This window comes from Morone saxatilis, unplaced genomic scaffold (genome assembly GCF_004916995.1).
Source record: "Morone saxatilis isolate NCDOM2014 unplaced genomic scaffold, NCSU_SB_2.0 Contig3, whole genome shotgun sequence".
Lineage (NCBI taxonomy): Eukaryota > Metazoa > Chordata > Actinopteri > Moronidae > Morone > Morone saxatilis.
This window is the reverse complement of record NW_023339873.1, coordinates 21454208-21465771: the sequence shown is the minus strand read 5'-3', so window position 1 is coordinate 21465771 and position 11564 is coordinate 21454208. Positions and strand designations below refer to the sequence as shown.

Below are 11564 nucleotides of genomic sequence, written 5' to 3'. Positions count from 1 at the left end.
GCTTGTTGTTAATGACATTGAAACCAATGTGGTACCGAACTACAATGGCACCGACGAGGTGTGTTCACTGGTCACTGTTGTGTTACCTGGTCCTTCAGCTCGTCTGCAACTTCTAGCATAATAACAGAGAACGTCTCTCTCTCTTTCTGTGTTTCTCTGCAGAGCATGTGCAATTGTCAGTAGAGCGTATAGGAGGTTGTCCACAAGTTAATCAGTCATGGATGGCGTTGTTCTCTTGGTTGGATAAAAACAGCGGGACGCAAAATATACTTTTGGTACAGTTACTAAACCTGGGCGGCCCGCTAAAGTAAAGCCTATATGCGGGAAACAAAATTTTATCATATGTATATGCATTTGCATCCAAATTCCTAACCTGCAAAGTAAAGTTAAAAAAAAAAAAACAAGTACAAATAATTTTTTTTTTTTAAATGAGTGTGTGTTCCACCACTGCTGTTAGCTCTTGTGAAGTCAGCTGGCACAAAGATGTACTGACATTGCGTAGTGACTGTGACATAGCACGCTGGTCTTTTAATGTTATTCTCATTAGTCTGTTTAGATTCTTGTTTTGCACTTACTAGCAATTTGATCAGCCGTAGCTGTTCTTAAATGTACTTTAAAAATAATCGTGTGTGTGTGTGCATACCTGGTGCTGTCGTATCCTCTCCAGCTGCGCAGATCGTCGGACCGGTAGCGTTCGACTACCCAGCTCTCCCGGACAGTCGACGGCCATTTCGCGGTGCTGCTGTCCTCCCCTCAGCTCTTCATCTCCTCCTCCACCTCCTCCCTCCCCAGCAACATGGCCGTTCAGATGGGAGGTTGTCATCCCTCACACACCACGAGTCAAAGGTGGGTGTGTTTGTGTGGATTCCAGGGATGTGCAGGTATGTATCTTTATGTATCAGGCAATTCTAGGAGGGCAGCTCCGTAAACAGGGTGGCCATGATACCTTCACCTGTGGAGAAAGCAGGAAAATGATGTCATTCATTTAGTTTGACTGGTGACATTCTGCATCCTAACATTCCTTCAACATGGTTGGATACCCATTTGTTTACAGTCTGGTATGAGTAAACACACCACAAAAAACAACAAGGTCTGTGTAGAGAACTGGCTTTAACACATGATGCTCTTAAAGCAAACCACACAACTGGCTGATGTATGTTCTAGCTAATTAACTGATTAACTGGTATATCAGCTTACTAACTGATTACTTTCACTGACAGAAAAGCAATGCTGCAGTGCTGCTAGATGTAAGCAATTCACTTGGTGAACACAATGCTACTGTCCCCAATATCAATCGTAAAAAATGGAACAAAGTTGGCAGAAAGACGAAGACCTTTTTCACAGCAGACGTTTAAACTTGTCACAGACGAAAAAGCACAGGCATTACTAGAAATATGAACTATGGCTTTATTCAAGTGTCCCAGTGGGAAAGTAAGCTAGCATACACAAAACCAGGAGCTTCACTAAATGGAGTTCGGCCAACTTTCTTTTTTTTTTTTTTTTTACATACACATTAGCCCACTGTGATGTCAACAAGAGAAATTATAGCCCCTAAGTCAACTCATTTTCAAGTCAAATTCCAGTATTTCTTGATAACATTAAATTGTTATTTTAAGTTTGGTTCGTTCATTGACAGTTAGTAAAAAAAAAACACACACAGCTGATCTACTTCATCAGGACTGTGTTGGTGTGGTTTGATCACATTTGATTGACAAACAACCACACAAGTGTCATCACGCTGCTGCTAAACTCTAATTGTTGCATTCAAATGACATCACTTTTTCTCAAAATGAAACCTGTGAGAAGAGCTTCTTCTTCCAAAACTATTCTTGTAATAAATAAGAATGCTCCTTTAATGGTGGTCGGACTGCCTGCTCCTAACATCTGAGTAGTTTACTAGCTCAGTGACTGATTTACAGAGTGTCCTGACTGGTTTACTTGCTGCTTTATAAACTGACTGCTGGTTCACAGCCTGACCTAGTTAGTGTTCTAATGAGCAACTGGTTGACTGGTTGACTGTACACCATGTATGGTGGCCGACTGATTCACTGGTACACTTATTAACACACCGTCACTCTCTCTCCATCTTAGTCATTTCTACCTCTCTCTTTAGTGATTGAGGCCCAACAACGTCATCACAGCCCCCCACTTTTCACCCATAACCATGACAACGGCTTCGTCAGCAGCCGGGTGGTCCCCCTGCACCACACGCACACGCACACACACGCACGCACGCACACACACAAACACGCTCACACAGTACTATGTAGGGAGGTGGTGGGAGGGAAGAGAGGATGGATGACAAAATAGAGGGAGGGACAAGAGGGGGAAAGCAAGGTAGAAATGAATGGAGGGTGAGAGAGGTGGTAGAAATAAGGTGAGTGATGGATGGATGGATGCCTTATCTTGCAGCGCCACAATAACAACAGCATGCTTGATATGCTATCTCTTACCAGCAGGACTGTACACACACAGACACACAGACACACACACACGGCAGAGGTCCCATGATGCAGCAGTGAGGAATGCCAGGCAGCCCTGGGAACAAAATTCCACTGATGGGGGAAGGGTGAGAGTGTGTATGTGTGTGTATGCCCGAGTCAGTGATCAAAACACACTGCGCTTACATTCTCACTGCACCGGTCACCGCGAGGCCTTGAAACGCTGGGAGGAACAGTGCAGTATTATCACTGTAACAAAATACGACTGCTACCAGTACAGCTACTTTAACAGGAGGTACACACAATCCCACTTTCTCTCTGCCAGTTCTGATTCAGATACCAGAGAACTTCTTCTTTATCTATTCAAAAGCTGTATCCACACTGTGTGGAACTGATCGGGGTCACTCTTCTGCACATAAGCTAACGTGAGGCTGAAACTACATATCACATAAAACCAGTGGTATTCAGACACCAGGATTGTGCAAAAGTTACTGTTTAGTGTGAGGTTATACAATGAGAATTATACTAGTCTGAGCCTTGGAATGCTTTTCAGTCTTCTCTGTCTACAATCTTTAAGTTTATGAGGTCAAAAGATAACTATCTTCCAGTCTGAGTCTCCAAGACAGGTCTGCCGAAGCAAAATGAGTAGCAGGTGAATGGAAGCGAAAGAAGCGGGTTTAAGGTTTCTGTCTGAGAGCCAGTGGAGCCATAAAACAGTGATGAAGGCCCTGCAGTGAGGAGTCAGTGTCTGCTGCTCAGACATCACTGAGCAGAGGTAAGTGCAGGAGGATTTAAGCAGCTCTTCTGGGGGGCCGGCCTTCCTCCTACAACAACAAACATTTAACCACAATGAGGGATACAGCACACAGTGGGGATAACAAAGAGGCTGTTGAAACTCATTCAGGGGCCTTAAGCAAGGAAAACAAACCACTGGAAATCATCCTGATGGATTACAAGTGCCTAAAAACAGATTTAACAGCCTGGGCTGAGCATGTGAGGATGACTTCATGCAGTGAAGTGGACCATGAACACGGGTTAGCACCTGGTTAGCACCTAATTCAAGTTAAGCTGTAGATGTGAAGCTCTGAAAACCGCTGTTTGAGTCTCTGTTGAAAGGAGTTCCTATTTAACGGAGTGGTAGCAGGTGCTTTTAAACACAGGTGGAGGAACAAACGGGGGGCCGGCAGGTTTCAAAAAGACCAACCTGAGATATTTGAATGCTTCTCTGAAATTAATTTAACTTTAAAACAAAAAATGGAACTTTAAAAATGAAAATAGATAACAGTTGGTAATATCAGCTGAACATTTAGAAAGATAAAGTCCATTAAAAACAAACTTATACTCACATAAAGCCCCAACACACCAAAGTCCACTACTAACACAGGCTTTTTCACTTACATTGGCCAATTAGACCTCTTTTCAGGAATCATGTGAACACTGTGTTTGATGCACCCTCACTCTAACCCTTACATATTAGTTTGCTCTACTGCTTTATGACTTATTAAACAGGTACTACATACTAATGTTTACGGTATACGGTTTAAAGTATTAGCAGCAGTATACAAGATATCAACATACTTTATTGTATTATACTGTAAGTAAATGATTCAATGTCAAACTGCTGCTGTGTCCCAATTCCACATTACACACCAGTTGTAAACAGAATGTATTCTATAGGCCTTTTTACAGCAGACATTTTGACTGTCGTTTGAGTAGGGAAGGCACAGGTGTAATTAATAACATGGTGGCTGCATTCCATTTTGATATGTATATACCTTTTTCACAGTTCCATTCAGGTCGAACAGAGACAGGGTGCTGCTATTGCGCATGTTGGCTCACTGGAAAGGCTTTGCTACACTGAATGGAACGGAGCCTTAGTTAGTGTCATTGGTAACATGTGTTTACCCTACTATTTCATGTCAAAATGGCTGCAGTGAACAGAGACACTTGAAAGGAACAGAGCCATCAGTAGCGGTATTAGTTCTACCTGTGCTGTTCCTCCTATCTGCTCTGAAAAAACACCCACAAAATCAAATCCATTTTTAGCATGCGTACTGCATTTGGTAAACATAATGTTCCCTTTCCCAGTGTGAACACAATGCATACTTAAAGCATGCTCAGAATGAGTAAGTAGTAATGATTTGGGACACCTCTTTGGTTGACATTTAAATGTACCCATAACACTGAGCCAGCCTAAGTTTGTGCACGTGGTGTGAAACTGTTTCCAACTCACAGCCACCTGTGTAACAGGTAGAGAACCAGCATCTTAATGCTACAACTGGAATATGAGGTTTCCACGGTGATTCCATCCCAGTTATGATGTTGACATCAGCTGTTACCTGACTAACCGGGTCAGGGCCTGAAATGAACACAAATTACATTAAAATGACAAAGGCATATATCTCAGTTATCTACAGCCTCTGGTGTGTGTCTGCTGTCCACTCTGCACTCACTCTGAATGAAAGACGTGTCAAATGTGTGTATATGAATACACAAGTTGATTGTATATATAAAAGAATACCGAAAATGAGCTGAATGTCTTTTATAAGACATGTATTACATACTTTGGCTTTTAAAATGGCAGGTGAGCCAGAGTGTTGCTTTTGCACACAGAGACAGGTTGAGACCATACATGTAAATGAAGAGTTGTGTTTTCTCCTACTGAGAGACAGGCTCATTAAAATACTATTGTTCCAATGATGTGGAAAGCTAGCAGAGAGAGAGCCGTGACCTACTTGGAGTAGTGATCCATACGTTCTGACTGAGAGATCAGTGTTTCTGGTTGAATGTGCTGTAGATGTGGGTGAAAATGATGAGGCAGGGTTTGGTTTTGACACCCAGTTAGGCTGGAAAATCCTGTATTATGGCCGATTCCTACTGGATCCCTGCCTTCAGATCAGCGACTTTATGTGAGGACCTGCTGGCCTACACAATATTGAAGAAACACACACCGGGTTGATAAGCTATAATCTAACATGACGATCCCCCCTCAACTCACACACATACACTCAACACCATCTGCTGGCCCAGCTTACCCCCTGGTGTGCATGTATGAATGTGTGTATGCATGTGTGTCCTGCTGAGGCAACAGTTCAAGGCAAGGCTATGGGAAACAAAAAGAGCTCCGAGTAAAAGCTTGGGAACACTGCAAAAGAGAGTGATTCAGTTTCACTTCTTCAAGCTACAGTCTGTTTAAATGTCTTTATACTGTGACACTGAAATGATCTGCTATATATATATCTTATTGAAAAAGATTCAACTCTATGCAAATGTTGTCTGACACGCTGATGCATCAACCTGGAGATATCCCGTTGTTTTGAATCCTGTGGGGAACTGAAGCTCACAGTTGTTTTCTGCTCCACTCAACTGGAGGAGGAAAACCTGCACCGTCCACGGATTCCCCACTCTCTACGATATTTACCGAGATACCAGGGTCAAATGAGAAAAACGACGAGTCACTCAGGAAACTACATCATGTGGCAGTATGGTGAGGTCAGAGAACATAACTGCCCAGTCAGAGCTGTGTATGTACATTACAGGCTCAACACTAAACCGGCCTGCCACCTTTAATATGTATGTGTGAACAAGAGGTTCAACTGGTGGTTTATAGGGAGCATCAATGTCAGAGGTAAAATCCCATTGTAACGTCCTATACCTAGTTTACATTATAAAACAGGTAAGATAAGCGGATTTTTGGTTACTTAAGACTATGGACATGATAATAAAGCGTATATGGCGACATGTTTTGAGGAGAGTTCACAGTTCCTCCTGTGTGTGTCAGGTGATTGACATGGCAAAGCAAAGCAGGACTGATGTGTAATCTCAGGCCTGATGTTTACTGTAGAGGACTATCTCAGTGAGGAATCTGTTTCTTTATGTTGTGTAACAATGAAAGTGGCTTCTTGTGAGGGCAGGAAACCCAAACCTGGTATGTCTAACTACACCAGCAGCAGGTGCAGCGTGTTGTTACTTGCCTTGGCAAAAGTGCAGCAGTGGTTTAGGTTCTATTGCTGATCAGTCATTTAAACAATAATCAACAGATTAACATCAGTTATCGCAGCCATAATTCTAATAAAGACCAGAAGCAAGAGTGATATTCACACATATATACATATTGAAATATTGGAGCAGCCAACTTTTGCCGCCAGAAATGCTCTCCTGGTTATTCATCCCCAAGTGGCGAGCAGAGGATGCGCCGCGGCTTCCGTCCCGGTGGACCGCGTGGTGAACAGACTCACACTGAGCAGCAGACACAGGTTAGCTGCACTGGCTAGCCGACAAGCAGCACAAAGTTCACTTAGTTATCTGTGCAGATAAGCAGCTGGGGTGTTTTTGCTGCATGCCTCTCCGACACTTGACAGCCTGCTGCCTGCTTATTTGTGCACTGACATCGATGGGATTTACACTTTGGCTATCAAAATGTGGTACCGAATGACAAGTTCGGTAACCAGCCGTACTCTGAACATAAACACAGATTAAATTAGTCCATCGCCATTTTCAATAAAGTGTATTCAAACTGCATCCGTAACAAAAGCTGAGTCACTTTGTGCTGCTCTGTTGGTGTATTTTTTGTCACAGCATAGTAAAGATTACAGCTATAGCCACAGCATGCTAAAAAGCACTCCAATAATATTAAAACAAGCTCAGTGCAGTTTCTATCAGATCTTTTGACAGCAGCCATGAGGGAAATCAGACCCTGGAACTGCTCAACTTGACCAAAACTTTGGACTTGCCACAAATCCAACCAGATTGTTGACTGTTGAAACTGCACACCAAACCACAAGAGTTCAGGCAGAAATTTGTCCCCATTCTAAAATGACTCAGGGGCAACCAAATCTAGGCAAAAATCAGGCTAAATACATATAATGTGTGTGCAATTTAAGAGTTTATGTAGCGCAAGGCACGGTGTTCCTGCAACTCTTGAACAGCAACCAACATTATGTGAAACAAAGAGAGTAAAGCCGTGAGTCTCTGTGTGTGTGTGATTGTCATTGTGAGCAGAAGCAGAGCTGCCTCTTATCTTGTGTTTAACAGTACACACCAAAATACACACACACATACACACACACACACTCACACTCTTACATTCTTAAAAAGGGCTGTACCACCCTGTACCAGACAAAGAGAGAAAAAGCCAAAATGAGGGAGGGGATACAGACATAAGCTGGGTTTCTATTTAAATATTTGAAGTCATTTAAAATGTACTGAATAGGAAAAGATTATTAGATATGACAGAATTCAAAAACCTTTCATCAACGTCCTTAAAAAAAGGTTATCATACTTGAGTAAAGTAATGGTGCAATAAACAGTGATGGAAACATATTTGTAGAATTATCAATCTGTCCACCACACCCTTCAGAAATATCAGGGGGATATCGAATTTGGCTGTATCGCCATTAGTCGGCAGGTTTCAAATAAAACTAAATAATCTATACTTTTAATGTTTTGAATGGTGGAACGGTCTCAGAAACAGCGTTTAGTTTGTCAATATTTAAACTGTACTGAAAACCAGGCTAAGCAGCTCCTTAAAATTGTGTGACTATTGTTTCTGCTGGCTGAGGCTGACTGACTGACTGACTGACTGGCTGACTGACTGACTGAAACTGCTTAGCAAATGTTCAAACAGCGCACTAGAATTAAAGCACTCTATAGCCAGGGCCAGGAAGGAAGGAACCTTCACCGTACCCGAGGTGGACGACACTGACCAGGTGATAATATCAGCCTAAGTCTAATCCTGATTCGGGGACACTTTTGGATTTGGCAGCAGCCTAACTTTGAGTCCCAATCAGGCCAGAGATCCAGAGTGAGCCAGAGAGCATTCCAGAGAACAGAGGACTTCTGTATTTTGCTGGCCTGTGGCCCAATGTGCCTGTCCTCACCTCTCTGCTTCACTAGCTCACTGTGTGTGTATGTGCGTGCCCGGAAAAGTCAGCTTTGACCCTGTCACCATAGCGATGTGACCTTATACCTGGCAGTAGAGTCTATCTAAAGGTCAGTTCGGTTTGAGAGTGCCAGGGTGTTCACATACTGTCCTATTCACTAAACTATACAGCTGTAGGCGATAAAGCGCATGCACCTGCAGCTCAGGCTGCCAGCCTGTCAGGGAAGCTACCTTCACTCAGCTAGCTACATATTCCTGCCATATATCAAGGCTCTTCAGCTGCTCTTTAGCTGCTGGTGAGAGCAACAGGGAATATCACATAGGAACTTATGTTGGGCTCAAGTTCAAACTTGTCAGTGGCATATGAGCCACTAACACTTCTGCCACCATGCAACATCTGAAAAACCCCACCCTTTTATGTCAAACTCTACACAGATACAGTCTTACAAAGGCACCACACACACACACACACACACACACACACACACACCTCTATTTAAAATACAGTCTTAGCTACAGTATAGAGTTTGCACCAACACCTGTAGACATACAGCTCAAACTTGTCCGTAACTGTTTCACCATAGGAAATGTACTGCAGCAGCAGCAGCAGCAGGACAGGTTTGACACGTGACAAGCCCAGGTTTTGTAGGGAGCTTTTTGGTATTAGTCACTTTTCAATATGTACAGTGTAGAAAGTCACATTTTAATGTCGTAAAGAACTGTATGCCACTACCCGGAATTCACTGCAAAATATGTAAACCGACCAATTTTGGTCTGCAAGCAACAAACAAACCGTTTTTTCCGTTTTATGCTGTCATTCAGTGTTTCAGAACTACAACGGATTATAGGCAATCACCTGCAACACAAAAGAAATCTGTAAATACCTCTGGCTAAGTGTATGATTGATCGCCTCAGTGTGTTGGGTATTACGTGCTCTCTTTCACCAGTTGGCACTACAGCTGCAAAGACTAATTTCATGTCAACTACTGAATGAATTGTCAACAATTATTATAACTGATTAATCATTTTTCAGCTACTTAAATGTTAATATTTGTCCTGTATGACAGTAAACTGAATATCTTTCTATGATGAATTGTGAAAAAAAAAGACATTTGAGGACACATTTGGCTTTGGGAAACAGTGATCATCATTTCATTTTCATCAACATTTTATGGACCAAACAACTCAATTCATTGACAAAATGATCAACAGACTAATCAATAATGGAAATAATTAGTAAGTTGTAGCCCTAGTTGGCGCCATATTGCACTTTCACTGTGATGGACAAAGCCATGTTTCCACTGAATCCTATCAGCAGGTAGCAGCTATGCTGACCTAGCATTATGGGATGTGATGGTTTCAGTCCTACATTCTTGTATGAGGCTAGCGATACTGTGATCCTAAAGATAACTCTGTTCTTCTTCAAAGTTACTTCCTCGCCACACAGCAGCTGTGACAGAAAAACTGCCAATGCGGCATAGTGTTATCATCAAATCCCCCGCCACAGCCTCAGGCATACATCATGACAAAGCAAAGACAGAGCCATTCACTGACAGTAGGCCATTTCAGTGTCAGTGCTGTTCAAGACACTGACGATACAGCCATTAGGAAACATGTTTGCCTTTCTCCTCCTCTGTCTGTACATCGCTGTCTGTGTTTATTCAAACGTATCCTCCTTGTTTGCATCCACGCCAAAATCTTGGTATCTGAGAAACACAACGTAGGCTTTTCACCCTGAACCGTGGAGTTACCGCAAAGAAAACATTCACCAGCTGTGTGATACTGTAACATTTGGCTGTACATTGACAGTCTGCTGACTGACAGTAACCAGGGTTGCTGCAGGTTTCAAGAGGGTACATTTTAGGGATGAACAATAATTATCTGGACAGATAAATTATAGTCCTTCTTCTTATTATTATTATAAATAATTGGGATAATTAAATTATGGCTGATAATCCATATTGTGCATCCCTATTAAATGTAATAAGACCATTATGAATGCAATTTAATACCTATTTTACATTCATACTGGAACTGATTGATACAACTTTTTCATGAAAACATACTAAAAAAAAAATAGACTGAAAAAACAAGTAATGTTAATGTCATTAATCCAATCAATTTTTAGGACTTGTCAAAAGTCTTTTAAGGATCCCTGACAACCCTGACTAATGTGGGGATTTTAAACCAGATGGAAACACAGGAAAAGGAGGAAAGAGCCATTAATACTGCTTTCATTAGTACTGGTACACATAGATACTGACACAGGCCAATACATGCCTTTCTCTATCTCTAACAGATAAGATGGAAAGTCTCTCCGTTTGAAAACTATGGCTGTTACAGATTTGTTCTTAAACTGCATACTGAAGGCACACAGCAGGTAGGCAATAGGTTCTTCATTTCTCAAAGCTACTCATTGCAGTTTCTATCTATATTGAAGCAGAAGTTTCGATTGATAGATAGCGTTAACTTCTTATTACAGCGGGCTTTTGGCTGTTCTGATAACCACAGAACACCTTCAATCTTTAACTTTTGAGTGGAGTTCAGCTTCTGGTAGCCTTGACACTGACTGAAAACTAGCACCATACCGGATAGCAGTGTAAACTTCAGCAGGAAGACAGTAAGTCATTAATAAAATACTGTAACATTAATCAACACTATGGGATAAAACCCACTAATGGTGACAAAACACCAAAACACGAATTAAACTAGGTCCTCGGTTGTAACTTTAAACAGTTACAATCACATAAAGTCAGTATGTAACGTTAATTGTACACAAGAGTTTCTTTCGGTATTTGACAGGGCGGAGTGTCAGCTAGCGTTCAGTGAGTATCGTTAGCTATGTTTTGGTTAGCCAGCTCCACTATGAGAGTAACCCATATGCAGCTGAGCTACAAGCTAATTAGCTTCATACTCAGTAGAAACAAAGGGCCTTCAGTTGGTATAAACTTCGGCCTCAGTTTAGTGAGTAACCACCCTCACAAAGTTACTTTATTCAGCAACTATGGGTTCATTTTACTTATCAAGCTAATGTTAGCAGCTAACTAGCTCGCTCCTTCCTGCAGCACCTGTTGATAACAAAGACCGACAGCACTGGAATACTCACTGTGTTTGTCCACGTACTCCTTCAGCTGCTAAATCCACCTGGGAACTGTTACTCTGAATCCAAACAGTCCTACTTCGGCCTTTATTCTTCTAATTCACAGTTTCCCTCTAACAGACTTGTTGCCCGTTTCTCGGAC

At 42.0% G+C, this 11564-nt stretch overlaps 1 protein-coding gene across 1 annotated transcript in view; it reads right to left on the bottom strand.

Annotated features, from left to right (window-relative positions):
• The window catches only part of mpp5a (membrane protein, palmitoylated 5a (MAGUK p55 subfamily member 5)), a gene marked incomplete in the record, with an annotated part of 23317 nt that extends 11753 nt beyond the window's left edge, over positions 1-11564 (bottom strand). The window contains 2 exon segments of the mRNA XM_035674139.1: positions 644-952; positions 11429-11564. Of these exon segments, the coding sequence (XP_035530032.1) occupies positions 644-823 (180 nt within the window).